Raw genomic sequence first — 19,411 nt, 5'->3', positions numbered from 1 at the left:
TATTGTTAATGTGAACCGTAACAACTACAGGACCCAGAATCCACCCGTGTGGGACACCTTTCGTAATATCCAGGAAATCTTATTTAACCGCGTCAGCAGATACACATTGAGTTGTATCTGTCAATTAATTACATGCAGCCTGGTCTATGACAACGCCTCTGAATTAGGGGTGAGTAATCAACAGTATCGAAAGCCTTTGACGGGTCAATGAAGATTCATACAGGAAACGACATCATTTATAACTAATGTAAGATGCAACAGAGATAGTGCTATGACCTGGTCTAAAACACGACTGATTTACATTTATAATACATTTCTATGATGAAATAGGGCGATAATTATTTAGGTCACAAGAGTCACCACCTTTGTGAAGGGGGAGTACATGGGCCGCCTTCCAAACCTTAGGGATCCGATTTAATCATCAGGTAAAAGGATTCAGCTGTCAGGGTGGCAGAGAGCTGCAGTAAAAGTGGATCAAGCATATCAGCCCCAGTGGATTTCTTTTCACGTCAATCTTAAGCAAAGCATCTAGAACATCACAGATAGTAAATTGTTGAAATGAAAACAAAGATTCACTACATGTTGGGTAGTGGTGGACACATGTTGGGTAGTGGTGGACACATGTTGGGTAGTGGTGGACACATGTTGGGTAGTGGTGAACACATGTTGGGTAGTGGTGGACACATGTTGGGTAGTGGTGGGCACATGTTGGGTAGTGGTGGACACATGTTGGGTAGTGGTGGACACATGTTGGGTAGTGGTGGACACATGTTGGGTAGTGGTGGACACATGTTGGGTAGTGGTGGACACATGTTGGGTAGTGGTGGACACATGTTGGGTAGTGGTGGACACATGTTGGGTAGTGGTGGACACATGTTGGGTAGTAGTGGACACATGTTGGGTAGTAGTGGACACATGTTGGGTTATTTACGCAGCCCAACTGACTGGGTCAAAATAACCCAACATGTGTTCTGTCCAGTATTTATCCAGGGCTGGGTTACCAAATAACCGTACATGTGTTCTGTCCAGTATTTACCCAGGGCTGGGTTACCAAATAACCCAACATGTGTTCTGTCCAGTATTTACCCAGGGCTGGGTTACCAAATAACCCAACATGTGTTGTGTCCAGTATTTACCCAGGGCTGGGTTACCAAATAACCCTACATGTGTTCTGTCCAGTATTTACCCAGGGCTGGGTTACCAAATAACCCAACATGTGTTCTGTCCAGTATTTACCCAGGGCTGGGTTACCAAATAACCCAACATGTGTTCTGTCCAGTATTTACCCAGGGCTGGGTTACCAAATAACCCAACATGTGTTCTGTCCAGTATTTACCCAGGGCTGGGTTACCAAATAACCCAACATGTGTTCTGTCCAGTATTTACCCAGGGCTGGGTTACCAAATAATCCCAAATTGGGTTGTTTTTAATGCAGCATTTTTTGAATAGATGGGACTTGGTCAAAGTAGTGCACTAAATAGGGATTAGAGTGCCATTTGGAACGGGCGAAGATGTGTAGCCTACATTCAAAATTAATGAATGACCTCTTTTTTTCTTTGTCTTACTAGATCTGTCGGAGAAGAAGAGCGACCTACGAGTGTGTGACGACTCCAGCTGCCGTTTTGGAGGTGTCTGCAGGGATGACGGAGCCACGCTGAAGTGTGTGTGCCAGTTTCAGGTATGTGGTGTAGTTTCTACCAGATTTTGTGTGTGTACATGTTTACCTACGTTATCAGGTTCAGAATGTCCTGACAAGGTAGGAAAACACGAGCCTGCAGTGTGTGTATTTTTATGTTGAAAGAATTATTAATGATATGCTTGGCAGAGGTGGGTTGAGAACTGAAAATCTGGATTTAAGTGAAGGTATTGTTACTTAGATTGTAATTTACTCAAGTAAATGTAAAAGTAGCCCTCTTAAGAAACTACTCAAGTACGAGTAAAAAGGATCCGGTCAGAAAACGACTTAAATACTAGTTACACATTTAGTTTGTTAATTTTTTACACCATATGGTAAAATGTGACAGCAAACAAAGATAACAACAACTTAGTGCAATTGATTTGAAATGCGTTATTTAAGCCTGCTAGCACCATCTTGCAGATGTCCTCCAGCATAGTTACTCCCTTCACAGAACAGCGCAAACTGGCTCTAAGCAGAATAGAAAGAGGAGTGGGAGGCCCCGGTGCACAACTGAGCAAGAGGACAAGTACATTAGTGTCTACTTTGAGAAACAGACACCTCACAAGTCCTCAACTGGCAGCTTCAATAAATAGTACCCGCAAAACACTAGTCTCAACGTCAACGCCAAAAAAATATCCTTAGGAGTGAAGACATGTGCTTCACTTCAAGAGCTGTGGTGGAGATACAGGGTTTGATGGACAACCGAGAGCCAATAAATGTATAATCACAGAGTAAAATAAATAAACAGTCACTAGGTTTTCATCTGACAGCAACAATAGAGTAAAATAAATCTATGTAACTGAAGTGATTTGGTCAAATGTAACAGAGTAAAAGGTAAGTTTCTTTCTTCAGAAAATACTTGAGTAAGAGTACAAGTACAGCCCACAGAGAGTAACTAGAAAAGTACTAGATCTTCCACAAACAGACTTAAGTACATGTAAAGCGTTACTTGTTGTGCGTTTACTACCCACCCCCGGTGCTTGGTATAGCTTCGGAGAGGAGTGCTGTTGTTTTCGCCCTCTAGTCCGGATTGCTTTTTGTAGTCTGAGGTGCTGAATGAGAAGGCCACCATATTTCTCTCTAATGTGACTGTAATTGCAACAGAAGGAGGACAGGTGTGTGTGTGAAGAAACCAGAATAGCTTAGAGACATAGTTTAATGGGGAGACTGAGCAATAACCTACAGTATGTCTTCAATCAGTCCTTGCCTGCAAAGCCTTTATGAAGCTTCCTAGATGCAACATGGCATAGGTTATAACCATTCATGACATTCCCTCATAATGAACGATAGGTGACTAGAATGTACAGTGCATTAGGGGAAGTATTCAGACCCCTTGACTTTTCCCACATTTTGTTACATAGAAAATTGATTAAATTGTTTATTCCCCTCATCAATCTTGACACAATACCCCATAATGACAAAGTAAAAACAGTTTTTTAGAAATGTATAACAAAACTGCTATCACATTTACATACGTTTTCAGACCCTTTACTCAGTACTTTGTTGAAGCACCTTTGGCAACGATTACTGCCTCGAGTCTAGTATATGACGCTACAAGCGTGGCACACATGTATTTGTGGAGTTTCTCCCATTTCTTCTCTGCAGATCCTCTCAAGCTCTGTCAGGTTGGATGGGGAGCGTTGCTGCACAGAAATGTTCAGGTCTCTCCAGAGATGTTCGATCGGGTTCAAGTCCGGGCTTCCCTCAATCATGACTAGTCTCCCAGTCCCTGCCACCACTATGCTTTGCCGTAGGGATGGGGCCAGGATTCCTCCAGACGTGAAAGAGTTCAATCTTGGTTTCATCAGACCAAAGAATCTTGTTTCTCATGATCCTTTATGTGCCTTTTGTCAAACTCCAAGCGGGCTGTCATGTGCCTTTTACTGAGGAGTTACTTCCGTCTGGCCACTCTACCATAAAGGCCTGATTGGTGGAGTGCTGCTGTCACACCCTGGCCATAGAGATGATTTTATTCTCTATTTTGGTTAGGCCAGGGTGTGACTAGGGTGGGCATTCTAGTTTCTTTATTTCTATGTTTACTGTTTCTATGTTTTGGCCGGGTATGGTTCTCAATCAGGGACAGCTGACTATCGTTGTCTCTGATTGGGAACCATACTTAGGCAGCCTTTTCCCCACCTGTGTTTTGTGGGTAGTTATTTTCTGTTTAGCTGTTTATTTGCCTGACAGAACTCTGCGCTTTTGTTTCTCTACTTTGTTATTTTGTTGCGGTGTTCAGTTTAATAAATATCATGAACGCCTACCACGCTGCACCTTGGTCTCCTTCAACCCACGAGAGCCATGACATCTGCAGAGATGGTTGTTTTGCACTGACTATCACCTGTGGGACATTATGTAGACAGGTGTGTGCTTTTCCAAATCATGTCCAATCAATTGAATTTACCACAGGTGAAACATCTCAAGAATGATCAATGGAAACAGGATGCACCTGAGCTCAATTTCAAGTCTCATAGCAAATGGGCTGAATACTTATGTAAATAAGATATCTGTTTTTTATTTTATAAGGTGCTAACGTAACAAAATATGGAAAGGGGAAGGGGTCTGAATACATTCCGAAGGCACTGCATATTTAAATTATGGCTTTGGCTACTCAATGACAGCTTGTGCATTAGCTAGCTTACTACTATTTCACATTTTCTTGTTGTGAAAGTATCTGCACTCTCAAATCAAAATTAAATAAAATTTTACTTGTCACATGCACATGGTTAGCAGATGTTAATGCGAGTGTAGCGAAATGCTTGTGCTTCTAGTTCCGACAATGCAGTAATAACCAACAAACCTCTCTAGGTTTCTTCCTAGGTTTTGGCCTTTCTAGGGAGTTTTTTCTAACCACCGTGCTTCTACACCTGCATTGCTTGCTGTTTGAGGTTTTAGGCTGGGTTTCTGTACAGCACTTTGAGATATCAGCTGATGTACGAAGGGCTATATAAATACATTTGATTTGATTTAATCTAACCTAACAATTCCACAACTACCTTGTATACACAGTGTAAAGGAATGAATAAGAATATGTACATAAAAATATATAGATGAGTGATGGTACAGAAAGGCATAGGCAAGATGCAGTAGATGGTATAGAGTACAGTATATACATAAGAGATGAGTAATGTAGGGTATGTAGACATATAAAAATGGCATTGTTTAAAGTGGCTAGTGATACATGTATTACATAAAGATGGCAAGATGCAGTAGATGGTATAGAGTACAGTATATACTTATGAGATGAGTAATGTAGAGTAATGTAAACATTTTATGAAGTGGCTAGTGATACATTTTTTACATCCATTTTTCCATTATTAAAGTGGCTGGAGTTGAGTCAGTATGTTGGCAGCAGCCACTCAATGTTAGTGGTTGCTGTTTAACAGTCTGATGGCCTTGAGATAGAAGCTGTTTTTCAGTCTCTCGGTCCCAGCTTTGATGCACCTGTACTGACCTCACCTTCTGGATGATAGTGGGGTGAACAGGCAGTGGCTCGGGTGGTTGTTGTCCTTGATGATCTTTATGGCCTTCCTGTGACATCGGGTGGTGTAGGTGTCCTGGAGGGCAGGTAGTTTGCCCCCGGTGATGCGTTGTGCAGACCTCACTAGCATCTGGAGAGCCTTATGGTTGTGGGCGGAGCAGTTGCCGTACCAGGCGGTGATTGTGCACCTGTAAAAGTTTGAGTGCTTTTGGTGACAAGCCACATTTCATCAACCTTCTGAGGTTGTATATTGCCTCTTTGCATTATGTAGACGCACTCACTATTTTGTTTTTTTTGTTTTCTGCTTTTAATTTCAGTGCCACAAAAACTACATCCCTGTGTGTGGCTCCAATGGCGATACCTACCAGAATGAATGCTACCGAAGACAGGCCTCCTGCAAACAGCAGAGGCTCATATCACGCTCATCTGATGGGCCATGCTCTGCAGGTGAGTGTTTCCACTTCTACGTTACAATCAGAGAAATATAATTTCTTAAAGGAAAAAAGAAATTCGAAATTCCCTCAGACCACAGCAATTTGACTCATATGTCCACAACCCATCACAGCCCAGAACAGAACATTCACTTGAATGGAAATGTCTGTTCAAATAATTGTATTTATATTATTACAATAACGTTCAATGGATCTAGACTTGTTCAGGGCTGCAGTCTGTTTGTCCCTATGTTTATACTCCTTTGTCCCTATGTCTGTACTCCTTCACTGCCCTGGTGGATTTAAAGGGAACAGAGGAAGAGAAACTCTTTCAGCACTACTTCTAGCTGATGCCAATCCAATGAGCTTTGACGTCCATGTAGGGGAGTGAGCAAGTCCATACTTCAGGGAGAAGTGTGGGAATTAGAACGCAGCACCAGGTTCTCTCAATCCCAGTCCTCAAGGGCTGGCGTGTCTACAGGGTTTCTACTCTCCTCAATACTTTATTGATTACACTGATTGGTTTGAGATTCCGCTCACCTCGTTTCTTAGGTCTACATCAATTAGCAATTAAAGAAAAAGATGGAAAGCAGCTGGCTCTGTTGGGGATACCTGTTGTCAAAATCACAATTTCAGAATAGGTTGTATTTGGAAGTGTTAGTTATTTGCTTGTAATTCATCAGGGTATGGCTTTGAATAGGAAATATCGGACTGGTTTACCAGGTCTAACCCAGAAGCCAATTCTGAGGCAGAAACAAAAGCCCTGCACAGATTTCCCACAGACACACAAACACACACTCGCATCACTTGTTCACCTGTGCCTACACTAAGACAGACAGGTTTTCTCTTCGAGTATCACAGACATCCCAGGGGTCACATTGTCATAACACATAGCAAACGTGTGAGAAACTTTGAGCAACAGTTTCCAGCTCGTGTCGTGAAACCAATCTCTCGGGGCGGTGGCCTGAATTCCCTGGTGACGCATCACAGCAGTGCACTCTTTTTACGACTTACCCGAGCGTTCTTGCGCCGCAATATGCCCTCTGCTTCCTTCCCCTCTCTCCTTGCTTAGTCCCATTTCCTCTTGTCTATATTTACGCTTTCTGTCATTGAAGCGTTTGGCGGCTATGAGCCGACTGCCGAGGCAACACCATGAATACTAAGGACCCTGATAAGAGCACCCTATTCACTGTTTAGTGCACTATGGGCCCTGGTCAGAAGTAGTGCTCTATAAAGGGAAAAGGTTGTAGGTGGATGCCCTCCACTGTCCAAGAACACATTAGAAGGTGCATGGGAGAGAGGAGACATCATACATTGTTTATGATCAGCATTTGCTGGGATCAGGGGGTCAAAATTGGTAACAAAATTGGTCAGAGTCAAGGGTGTGTCAGAATTCTGATAGGAAAAACGTATTGTTTGGGTTACATAATAGAATTAGCATTCGGTATAAGAGTTGTTTAAAAACATTATCAAACCCACACCGAGAAGTGTGTCAATGTTACTTAGGATCAAGTTTTTCACTCTGTAAATGTTAGCTACCTACAGCGGAACAGTCATTTTTCTGCAGTATGGATTTGATCAAATCAAAGTTTATTTGTCACGTGCGCCGAATACAACAGGCTCCTTCCAATAGTGAAAAAAGTTATTAGGTGAACAATAGGTAAGTAAAGAAATAAGATAACAGTGAGGCTATAACAGTAGCGAGGCTACATACAGACACGGGATAGACAGGCTGATTTGAGGTAGTATGTTCATGTAGATATGGTTAAAGTAACTACGCATATATGATGAACAGAGAGTAGTAGCAGTAGCGTAAAAGAGGGGTGGCGGGACACAATGCAGATAGCCCGGTGAGCCAATGTGCGGGAGCACTGGTTGGTCGGCCCAATTGAGGTAGATTGAACTACAGTCAATGTTTTTGCAGTCAAGACTGGGCTGTGGTTTTGGGTTGAGTAAACCTTAAAGCTGATCTTTGGTAGTTTCTAGAGATTTTACGTCTGGTCCCTCTGTTAAAAGTTTCCGTGAACTATGAATTTGGATAGAGGTGCTGTAAAAGAAAGCTGTGGGGAACTTTAATTAAACGATGCAGCCAATATTCATCTCCTAATGCAACAATACCATGCCAAAATCTTGGAAGCATGTGTCCATTTCTTAATTCAAGCACGCTGTGCCAAGATTTGTGTTTCTTAATGCAACAATACTATGCCAAGCAATATAGGGAAGCAGTGTTTTTGAAGGGCACCATTGTGACAACGTCTTTCCTGTCTTCACAGATACTGGCTCCGGCTCTGGAGACGGAGGTACGTGGTAAACTCTATGGTTAATCCGGTGTTAGGCATATACAGCTGATATGGTTTTTGAACTACACATGTACTAGATGATAAAGCATTGAAATAATCTGCACTTACAGTCATTTGTTCTGTGACTTAGGCAGATATATCAGTGAAACATACTTACATACCCACAAAGGCCCCAAAATGACTACATTGGACAAGAAAGAGGCACACCTGAAACCACGGATTGTGCGGTTTCACAAGTTAAGAATGACGGTCGTATGTGAACCATTTAGGTCAAATGTGAGGTAAACATTATTAGCAAATAAACCTCCGTACTGCCTCTAACTTTTAACCCTTTTTGAAGATTTTTCCTCTTGCGACATGGAATGGTGTACCAAGTCCTAGGAAGTACACAGGCTTGATACACCAAGCACTTATTTCCTATTCTGTTCATGCTGAATGCTAATGCAGTCCCTTGACTGTGACAATTGGTGTGTCGGACATGGAAATGCCTATTTAGATTGCAGTTTAACTTTACATCCCCCTGCTTATTCACTACTTCTGAAAGCTTCCAACTCTTGAGTTTGTCTCGGAATACATTTCAGACAATACACAACAAATTCCTTTAATGATCACCTGGCTTTTTGGATTATTTGTGAATGGGGGTTACACAAGCCAGTGAACCGCCTAGCTTTGTACACAGTCTGTAAGCAAGCTGGAATATTAAGTCCCTGATAATGGTCCCGAGAGAAAATGGCCGTTCGTTCGTCCCAGTAACTTCTCCTGATGGAGGCATTGATATTTCAGTAACACTATTTGGATAGTCCATCTACAGACTATCGGTAACATTTCACTTGCATGTCTTTAGCATCTCAACAGTATATATCGTCATTTTCAACAAGCTATAGATGCGCAACAAACCATCTGTAGACTATTAGCACCATTTTCAACAGCATATCTGTAGCCTGTCAGTAATATTTGAACAGTGTATTCTCTCACTTGCACAAATGCCAAGCCCATCGAGACATTTTGTGACCATCTGCATGTGGCGACCGCAGCGTTTGTTGTTTAATGTGGTTTTAATTGGAAAGCAGTGACTGGGGACCCAATATCTCTACCATCTGCACAGGACTGGATAGACGTGCATAATCCCCTACAGGCGATTGGCTGAGCTGTTTATGATATAAATTATTAAAGTGCAATTGAGCTCTGATGCTTGTATATCTGTCTGTGTGCTTTGGATGTGTTTTGCTGTCCCCTTTGAACACTGTTGGGTGTTCCCAGTGGTTCACTGTAGGGATTGTGTGTGTGTGATTGCTGTGTCGGGTGTGTTTTGAGGATTGTCTGGTGTGTGTACCTAATATGTTGTGTATCAGAGGTGGTTGGATGGGAGGACAGGCTCATGGTAATGGCTGGTACGGAATTATGGAATGGAACTTTGTGTTTGATACCAATCCATTTACTCCATTCCAGCCATTGTTGTGAGCCATCCTCCCCAGACCAGCATTCCTGTGGTGTGTGTGTGTGTGTGTGTGTGTGTGTGTGTGTGTGTGTGTGTGTGTGTGTGTGTGTGTGTGTGTGTGTGTGTGTGTGTGTGTGTGTGTGTGTGTGTGTGTGTGTGTGTGTGTGTGTGTGATGGAGAGAGAGAGGGAGAACTGAGAACAGAATGTTTGTTTGGTACACTCAGCCTTTGTGTGTGTGTGTGTGATGGAGAGAGGGAGAACTGAGAACAGAATGTTTGTTTGGTACACTCAGCCTTTGTGTGTGTGTGTGTGTGTGTGTGAGATGGAGAGAGAAAGCGAGGGAGAACTGAGAACAGAATGTTTGTTTGGTACACTCAGCCTTTGTGTGTGCCTCTGTGGATGTGGCTGTTGTGTGTTTGCGCCCAGGCGTAGGCATGTTGTAATAATGTAAAAAGATGGATAGAAGGTAACACGTACACCGGCATTGATTGAGTGGGGATGCACAGTGAGGTACTGTATAGCCGTTTCCATGGAGTGGTCGGTTGCTAGCAATGTGAAAGGGTTGTTGTGGGGTGGAAGGGTTGTGTTCACTTCAGGTGCATAATATCCTGCTTTGGCAAAGCAAAGCAAATGTAATCAAAACAAGGACTGGCTGACTGAGTGTCGTAAAGCTAATACATTCTATCTAGAGAATGGAGAATTGCTGTTAGTTTGGGCGGACTGCTGGAGGTGGGCTCACATCCGCTAAACCCATTTGATAAAAGGATACTGTCACGTTCTGACCATAGTGTTTTCCTTGATTTAGTGTTGGTCAGGACGTGAGCTGGGTGGGCATTCTATGTTGTGTGTCTAGTTTGTTTATTTCTATGTTTGACCTGATATGGTTCTCAATCAGAGGCAGGTGTTGGTCATTGTCTTTGATTGGGAACCATATTTAGGTAGCTTGTTTTGTGTTTGGTTTGTGGGTGGTTGTTTCCTGTCTCTGTGTTCTCTGCATCAGATAGGACTGTTTTTGGGTTTTGCCACGTTTATTGTTTTGTAGTGTGTTCATGTTGAGTTTCTGTTATTAAAGAACCATGGACACCTACCACGCTGCGCATTGGTCCTCCGATCCTTGTCGCTTCTCCTCCTCAGACGAAGAGGAGGAGGAAAACCCTTACAGATACAAATAATATTCACGTCTCTGTTTTATCACACAAGTAATGTATATCAATCGAATCTGTAATAACGTGCTACAATTTAAGGGGAAATAATCTGGGATGTGACTGTATCTAAAGCCATTTATTCTTGGAGAATATAACGTATAAATGCCTCATGAGCTTTTAATGTGGTACATACAGTTTCTTGGGTAATTCTGACAACATCTGGTGATACAGGTCAGCCTAGCAGTGACAACGAAGCCTTAGCAGATCTTTATCTATTGATCCTGTGTCGTCCCGACTAAACACAACTGAGCACCACAGGCAATACAAGTATATGCAGCAGGCCAATCTGTCAGTACAGCGGCGATAACCCATATTGCCCCCCACGACGGCCGCCCTGGTTTATTGCGTTTGATCAAATATGGGTTAATTGTAATCCGCTTTGACAGTGGTGGGCGTGTTTTACATTAGGAAATTACACCGGACGAATCCCTAAACGGCCCTCGATGAATACAGCCCCAATCATCTGCACACAGATGATAATAATACCTCACCTCGTTGATATCTGCATTTGGGTGTTGTTTGGGTGTTATTGCCTTGTCCGTAGTGAATGCTCTGCTCCACTGAAAAATCACCACTCCACTGCCAGATAATAGTAATGCATCGCTATAATTCTTTTCACTGTCATTATATAAATCCAACCTGGCGTAATAGGATGTGTGAGTCACTGTCTTTTCCCCCCCTATACGCCTCCTGTAAATGAGAGTGATGGAAACGTTTCGGTACAATTGTATAAATAAATGACGGCAGATCATGTGTTCGTTCGACATGGTGGGATCTTTTTTTTGTCGGTAAAAAGTATTATGCGAGAGATGGCAGTGGAAACGCCTTTATGCGCAAATATAGGATATATTCACCATCATATGGAAGTCAACCTGGAGTCACAATGATATGGTGTGTGTCGCCAATTGATTTGAAACCTAGTGAATGATAGTCATGAAAAACCCCTAGGCCTTAACCCTTAAGCCTTAACCCTTAGGCCTTAACCCTTAGGCGCTGAAAAGATTTGATTAGGAATATGGCAAAACATCCTACTTGCCTATCAGAAGGCAAGGTGAAGCTACTACCACGCCTAGTTATCTTGGTTCTACATAAAGTGACAAGGGGCTTGGGGTTTCTCCTATACTGAGCCATTGTCTGAGCAAGAGAAACCCAAAATAGCTGGTAACAGTGGTTTGGATGTTGTCCACCCTGCTCTCCCAGAATACGAAGGCTCAGGCACAGACGCAGGGAAGAAGTTCACTAAGTGCGGCACGTGCAAGTATGGAGCGGAATGCGACGAGGACTCTGAGGACGTCTGGTGAGTGTCTGTAAAATAGTAACTATCTTTTTCATATCATAAAAAAGGGTCATAGAATATTGAACTGAAGCGTTGATGAGTTGTCTCTGGCCTCATTGTAGGACCAACAATATTAAACACATTGTCATTAGAATCTAAAATACATTTTACATTTCAATACTATATCATACTGCATCAATATACAGTATTAGTATCACGGAGTATAATCCTACATAACGTACACGTCCAAGAGATCTTCCTAATATACTCGACGCTGATGGAAGTAGACCAGGAGTTTGGAGTGAAACAGTAAGGGTTAAACAAGTTCCTCTTTTTCTGTCAGGTGCATATGTAACATTGACTGCAGTGGACACAATGAGAACCCTGTGTGCGCCACGGACGGAAACTCCTACAACAACCCCTGTCTGGTCCGAGAGGCCTCGTGCATGAAGCAGGAGCAGATCGACGTCAAGCATCTTGGGAGATGCCCAGGTGAGACTGAGCACTACGCTCTCTGCAACTAGTAAAACTGATTTACTGCTTGTAAAATGTTTGTTTTTTTATTGCATTTTTTTCTCATTTGGGCACACAAACTCACAACCTACTGTAAACAACTGGGTTGAATTGGTGTACTTTTGTAATTCGCAAAGGTTATGGCGCAGCTTTTCAAAGCCCAGCAAGACCAGATTGTGGGATTTTCCCATTTTGACGTAGTCATCTACTGAAACGTGTCCCTTTTGAACTTGTTTTTAATTGTTGTCACTAATTGGATTGGCGGGGGGGGGGGGGTTAGCATTATTCTAGTGTCAGTGTCTTACTTACACTGGAAACAAACTGGGAACTGGCCCCAGTCTATTTGGGCCAAACCTACAGTATACAGCTAGCCTCCATAATTATGGTAGATGCCATAGGAAGCTAGCCATATTAAGGCTAGGCCAATGCCTCACTTTAAGCAGTATGTTCACATTTTAGTCAACCGTTTTGAGTCTCTCGGAAGTGTAATTACAGGAACAATACTGTTAGCTTCACTCATCTCACCTGGATACTTTCTTACGCCAACCCTATGCTACTACAAATGCTAGCTAACCATATGCTATCTTACCCCAAAAGCTATCGTCCCATTGTAGCCTCATCGCACAAGTTATACAAAGTCACACTTGACACAAAGCTGTGGTAATGCTAGGCCCCGTTTCCACTCGTAGAGTCCTTCTGACTGAAGCTGCTCGCAGCCAGATAAGCCTCACCAAGCAGACACCTGTCGTCAGCACTGAGCCGATCGATCAGTCACTAAAATCAATGAGCACTAGGCAAGCGTATCAAAGCCTCAGAAGTCTGTAAACAAGCACACAAGCCCTGACCAGCGCCTCAAAAGGAATAACATTTATTTATACTCCCCCGCCACCATTCCAAACCCCTGTCACGTCGAAACCTTCCCAGAATTCAATTTACTCAGCCGTGATTGAAGCTCGCTACGCCTTATGTGTTTCAGAGGCATCTTTTGAGGGAAAAAGCTCAAATTAGTTCTGTTATCCCAGGTCACAGTACGAGAAGTTTTGATCTAGCCAATGCTGGATGACTTTTGGGGGGGGGGAGTAGTGGAGAGGGGCTCATTTGTAGTCCTGTGTTGTTGTCTGATGTTTCCAGACTCTGGAGTTGACAGTGCCAACACCCCAAGCTATTTCAGAAAACCATCCTCAGAGTATATCTTCTTAGACTTGATTTACTCAATAACCCCCCTCCCCTACTGATTTTTTACACAAAACTTGGCCGATAGCCTAAAACGAGTGTTCCCACAGGTCCAAATAGAAGAAATGCAGGACCTCTTATGGATTTCTTGTTGGTTGTTTACGGCAGGCAAATGTCCAGACTTGGGATCAAGTAATATTTGTTTTCTTTCAAATACTTTGAGCATCTGATTGAGCCTGTCTGTATTGCCAGGTGGGAGGGGTTTGCATTCCATTGGTTCTTTTGTGCCAGATATGCTCAATCAATCCCAGGTCACTTATTTGAATGAAAGCATAATATTATTTGGAACCTGGTTTGCCAGGAGCGGCTATGACAAAGCTATTGACTGCCTCTGTGGGAGAGAAGTCTAAGCGACATTGTGCCTTGCAGGATCTGGGAGGAGGAGCACCTGCCTCAGTATGTAGAGCAGCAGACCAACTGGCCGGATCGCACCGGTTTCCTTGACACAAACCGGGATTAAGATGTTTTGTGACGCTCGAAAGCCCATATGCCAAATGTTATCGCAGTTTCAATGAATACTTTCCCCATGATTTTATTTGAGCAGATTCATTCGTTCAACCACAGTGTCATTGATTAGAGTCGATACATATTTGATCATATTTAAATTCCTTTAGGTTGTGCACTAACTCAAGGGTTAGTAAACTCGACAGCTTCAAAATAAAGCCCAAGCATTTGTTTGCAGGTGGCACTACATATTTAACCACTGTTGCGTGATTTTTGCACATCAAAGCAACAGCAAGGTAAATCTGTAGCTATCTCAGTAATCCTACATCTCGCAGCAATTCTCTCATAATCAGGCACACTTTTTTAGGTTAAAACAACCAGGATTATTCCTCTAGAATTGTCTACAATCACTGACTTCCTACTGTGGCTGCATTGTGAGCCACTACATAGTGCAACATAAAAAACAAACACAAAGGAAAGAAGCACTGTCAATATTTCTAGAGGAAGGATAGAATCTAAAAAATGGATGAGTATGTGCTGCTGTGTTTACTTATTCACAGCCTCACTCTATTCCTCTTTTCCTCTCATCTTCCTGTTTAACATGCACCCCACCAACCGCTCTCGTCCACGAGCCGTCGCAACAAGACGAGAGCGGCGTTGTGTCAAGCCAGCGTTAGCTGTCGACTGTTTTGTATGATAGGGAGACTACAAACACAGATTGACACACAGACACACCACAATCACGCACACTGTCACAGCAACAGGCACTGGCACAACTCCCTGCACTTGTTACATACCGGACTCACCTCACATCGAAAGGCCCGTAAACACATAGATAGACCTCTTTACGCCTCCGCTCTGACAGATAGATATCCCTCTTCAGACAGAGAGCAAACATCCCCCACTTCCTTCCAAACCCTGGGAAATAGTTATCCTCCAAACATCCATGAAGAGAAACATTCTCAGCCAGTTTGTTTGTTTGAGACCGATCTGTAGCCAGACAGATGGACAGGACCTGCGTCCAGCGGTCTCTCGTGTAGACAGACTGACAGACATGCAGACAAGATGAACAGGCAGGCAGAGACAGGCAGGCTGACTGACGGGCAGACACAGAAAAGACAGACAGAACTCCAAGTCCTCACAGGCAGACATAGGGCCCAATCCCAAAGCCATTAGTCCCCCCTCGTGGATCTGAGAGGACTAAACAGACAGAGGCCATCCAGCATACCAATCCTGATCAGATCAGGAGGTAGGCACCAGCACAGACCGAACAGCAGCATAGGCTACATTTACCATAGGCTACATTTACCATAGGCTACATTTACCAACTCTTACAAAGACCTCAGGAGGAATGTGTATCTAAAGCCTACGTGTGTGTGTGTGTGTGTGTGTGTGTGTGTGTGTGTGTGTGTGTGTGTGTGTGTGTGTGTGTGTGTGTGTGTGTGTGTGTGTGTGTGTGTGTGTGTGTGTGTGTGTGTGTGATCATATTATTCATTATCATTTGGTGGGTGCTTATGTCTGTCCTATTTCACACACATACTATATACACATGTGTATTATATGCATATATGAATGTGTGTGTGTGAGAGAGAGCTTCAACTCATCTTCTCTTATTTCTACCAGCAGATAAAGAGAAAATGGGGAAGAAAGAGGATGGCAGTTCCTACAATCTTTTAGGCAAGCATTTTTTCACTTGACTCTATTTAATCTACCTGTCGTTGCGTTGCAATTGTTGATTTATGTAATGGCATTGAAGTCATAATCCCACCATAAAGTACTGTAGCATAGAAGCAGATCAAAAGAAGAACAGAGGGCAGTATTTTCCATCTTTTCATTGCTATTACAATCAACTCAATCTCTCGTCATTCCCACACACGTCTGAGCATTTTGAATCAATGGCTTCAGTGCCGATACTTTCATTCATTCATTAATTAATTAATCATTCATTATACTGTGCAATCATTATACTGTGCAATCAAATGTTACTGACAAAAGGTTACCATAACAATGCCATACACATGACATGCAACTGTTCCTAACGAGAGGGAATCAAATCAAAACGGACATGTGATGTCGTCACATATCATTACCGCAAATCTCTCCTTATTTGTTGGGAATGTTTGTTTTCATTTTTACGATTTAGCAGTTTATTTGATTTTGATGTACACATTCGCAGCTGACAGCTATATTGCTGTAGACACAGTAGTTCACGTGGCTCGAAATAAATAAACAGTTGTGCTCAAAAGAAGTCTATAAATAATTAGGGATCTGGCGATTGTTAGGAATAGTTTGCGAAAGTTGCTTGGGTTATGTCTTTTCTTCTAAAATTCCATTTCTCAGACACCGCAGCCCCAGGGGATGGCTTCTACGCCGGGATGCACATCCCCTGTGCGGAGAGCTACGCTGGCTTCTGTGCGCACGGGAAATGCGAGATCAAGTACAACATGGCCACCTGCAGGTCTGTCTCACATCTGTCGCGGCTCCTCCTTTCCTTTCTTCCGTCCCGATCACTGACAGACGCCCCACTGTTTGGATAGAGCATGAAGCGGTCTGATAATCTGTATGTCATGTGTCTGTCATAAATGGAAGGGTCGGAACATTTTGTTCATAATAGAAATGGAGCATTGTGACATTGTACAGCTGATCTTAATGTCATTTTTTTTTCTCCATCGTGGCTCTGTCTCCTTGCGATGGCGCCAACAGGTGTGACTCGGGCTACAAGGGGGCACAATGCGAGGAGCCCCAGGACTTCAACGTCCTGTATGTTGTCCCCAGCGGCCAGAAGCTCCACTACGTCCTCATCGCCGCCATCATTGGCGCCGTACAGATCGCCGTCATCGTTGCCGTGGTGATGTGCATCATGAGGTAAGCGGCTAGGTGTCACAACTCTCACGGAGGGTGTGACGTTTCGGTCTTCCACGTTGTCGTCAAGTTCAGTGACTGAGAGGATTGAAAATAACCCTCGGCGTGAGGTGTGTACGGCTTACAGCCAAGGAAGCCAACCGTATGTGTGACTGACGAGGGTTTAAACCTAGGTCTCCGGTGTGGCACAGGACTGTTAGTCCGCTGAGCTAAAGCCTAGCTGTTCCAATCTTAGGCAAGGTTACTCATCACATGATAGGAATTCCGTGGAGTAGGCGTATGGATGCTAAGAAATAACATCTGGATCAAAAGCAATCAATTAACTTTCTGTCCAGTTTTATTAAGTTATTCAGTGCTTAGAAGAGAATACAATATTAATGTGTGTGGGGAAAGTTAATCTTCCCGAGCCGACAGTTAAACAAACCATCCATCATTTAACAAAACCACATAAATCTCTCATAGCTTAGTTTTAAGCACCGACTTAGAATCTGAGGCTCAAAACTAATTTCCTTTTTTGTACTTACAGGAAATGCCCGAAAAACAACAGGGGCCGCCGACAAAAGCAAAACCTCGGACACTTCTCATCAGACACTAACTCCAGGATGGTATAGCTCGTGTTTTTAAATATTTTTTTCTTACAACGTGGAACGCAATTTTTTTTATGTAAAGATTTGTCATTTTATTATTTTATTCTTCCAAAAATATAGAAGAATGAGGATATTTATTTCAGGGACCTTACTTTTCTGTTTCTCTGGTGGATATGTAGCGTATATTGCAGCGCTATTTTTTACATTTTCCAGCCACATACTGGTATGAGGAACCGTCGACCATGCCGCTCGTCGCTTAACCTTATATCAGCATTTTTGTTTAGTTGTTTTTTTATTCCCGTTTGTTTACTTTTTGCTTTTTTCGAAAATACGGCACCTTCGGCGAACTGGAAAATGAATCCCAAGGAAACATATACAGCGTCTGCCTATATGGAATGTGCTACGTATTGGAAACGATTATCTCCAAGACTCTCTCTCTCTCTCTTTCTATGTCTTTTTACAAATGATGTGCAGCTGATCACCAAAATGACGTTTTTATTTATTGGGTGAGGGGTCAGCCAGCAAGGTGGATAATATGTTTACACTTATTCTTTGATATGTAATTACAATTTTAAAGAATACACTGTGTTTTTAACCAGCTAATCATTTATTTTGTCATTTTATTCATGGTGACATTTTTTTACGTTTACATTATTGTTGCGAGGTTTCTTTTTCTAATTCTAGTTACTGTACGGTATATTGCATGACTTGTGAAACTGTGTTCTGTGGTGTAGTTTTAACTTAAAGAAAAGATGACAAGTCCTCAAAGCTTTCATCTCAGCAGCTCTACCAGTCCGATTATGCCAGCACATTATGATGAGCCTCCATGTAAAATAGAATTCGGATGGTAGATTGATTGATTTGTCAGTGGGGGGAAAAAAGGAATGTGTCATCTTTACAATAAGTCTCCTGTCAGTCTCAAACATACTGGGTTACATCAAATGATCTATGACTGGAGTTTGACTTTGATGGTGGAGACATGAAAGTGGATTGTAATGTGCTGGGGCAGCATTTTGGGGGGGGGGGGGTTTAACTGTCTTACAATCACAGGATTGTAATGAAAGAGCTGTTGACTTTGGGGGAGCAGTGTTATTTAATTTAATGATACAAAATGAAGGACTACACATTGAGATACAACTATCATCCCTTTAGGATACTTTCATGTAATTAAAAACGTATTGGTTGCCGAAATGGATGTAATCAAGGGTTTTCTTTGAATGTGAGGATGTAATGCTATTGTTGTTTCTCCACAAAAACGTTACTTACATTTGCTCCTCAGCAAGACATTCCAAATACAGAGAAAATGTTGAATGGACGAATGAAAAAGAACACTTCCGAGGTCCAAAGTGTAATGCTTAACCGCCAGTTTAAGTAGTTATTTATTTAATCACTGGGGCCTTTATGTAAATGTCTTTAGTCTGCCTACATCTGGTCGTAGGTCTTTGAGCGAAGTGTTTCTACTTGTTCTTTACCATCTCAGCCGTGACTATAAATGTGACTAGAATGTGTTTGACATGTCGTTGATCTTCTGCATGTAGGACTTCATAGGCAATTTTTGTCCCCAAAAAATAAAATGGAAATGTTTTTTAATGTGTCATGGTTTGGAATGCATCAATAGGAATTAAATGTCCTGTTTTACTGCACTGTCATCCCTCAACAGAGAGGGTAACCACACCACTCGTGTTCTATTTGTGACGCTTGATGCGCTGCAAGTCCCGCCTTTCCCATCTCCTCATTGGTTTTTAGGAGAATTTACCCACGTGGGTGATTCCATACTCCAGTCCAGTTGATTCCGTACTCCAGTCCAGTCCGTACTCCAGTCCAGTTGGTGGTAATAATGCGCCTTAAAGTTGGTTGCCAACCGCCATATAAAGTCCAAAGAAGAAGCCTGAAGGAGGAGAGATTACTAAAAATGAACTACATTTACACTTTTTTCTGTGGATTAATTGTCAGAGTAGAGGACCT

The 19,411-nt window shown here is 42.6% G+C and overlaps 1 protein-coding gene across 2 annotated transcripts in view; it reads left to right on the top strand.

Moving 5' to 3' along the window:
* tmeff1a (transmembrane protein with EGF-like and two follistatin-like domains 1a) overlaps nucleotides 1-19,038 on the top strand; it is a 74,512-nt gene extending 55,474 nt beyond the window's left edge. The window contains exons 2-10 of one of the 2 annotated variants that reach the window (XM_064942993.1): nucleotides 1,569-1,678; nucleotides 5,474-5,603; nucleotides 7,861-7,887; nucleotides 11,732-11,828; nucleotides 12,151-12,299; nucleotides 15,624-15,674; nucleotides 16,338-16,455; nucleotides 16,701-16,862; nucleotides 17,386-19,038. In XM_064942993.1, coding sequence (XP_064799065.1) covers nucleotides 1,569-1,678; nucleotides 5,474-5,603; nucleotides 7,861-7,887; nucleotides 11,732-11,828; nucleotides 12,151-12,299; nucleotides 15,624-15,674; nucleotides 16,338-16,455; nucleotides 16,701-16,862; nucleotides 17,386-17,470 — 929 coding nt within the window. In that variant the 3' untranslated portion in view covers nucleotides 17,471-19,038. Of the gene's footprint in view, nucleotides 1-1,568; nucleotides 1,679-5,473; nucleotides 5,604-7,860; nucleotides 7,888-11,731; nucleotides 11,829-12,150; nucleotides 12,300-15,620; nucleotides 15,675-16,337; nucleotides 16,456-16,700; nucleotides 16,863-17,385 lie in introns of both variants that reach the window. The other variant, XM_064942984.1, reaches the window with a different exon arrangement.
* The last annotated feature ends 373 nt before the right edge of the window (nucleotides 19,039-19,411 follow it).

This window comes from Oncorhynchus masou, chromosome 3 (genome assembly GCF_036934945.1).
Source record: "Oncorhynchus masou masou isolate Uvic2021 chromosome 3, UVic_Omas_1.1, whole genome shotgun sequence".
Classification (NCBI taxonomy): domain Eukaryota; kingdom Metazoa; phylum Chordata; class Actinopteri; order Salmoniformes; family Salmonidae; genus Oncorhynchus; species Oncorhynchus masou.
This window is presented reverse-complemented; position numbering and strand designations above follow the sequence as displayed.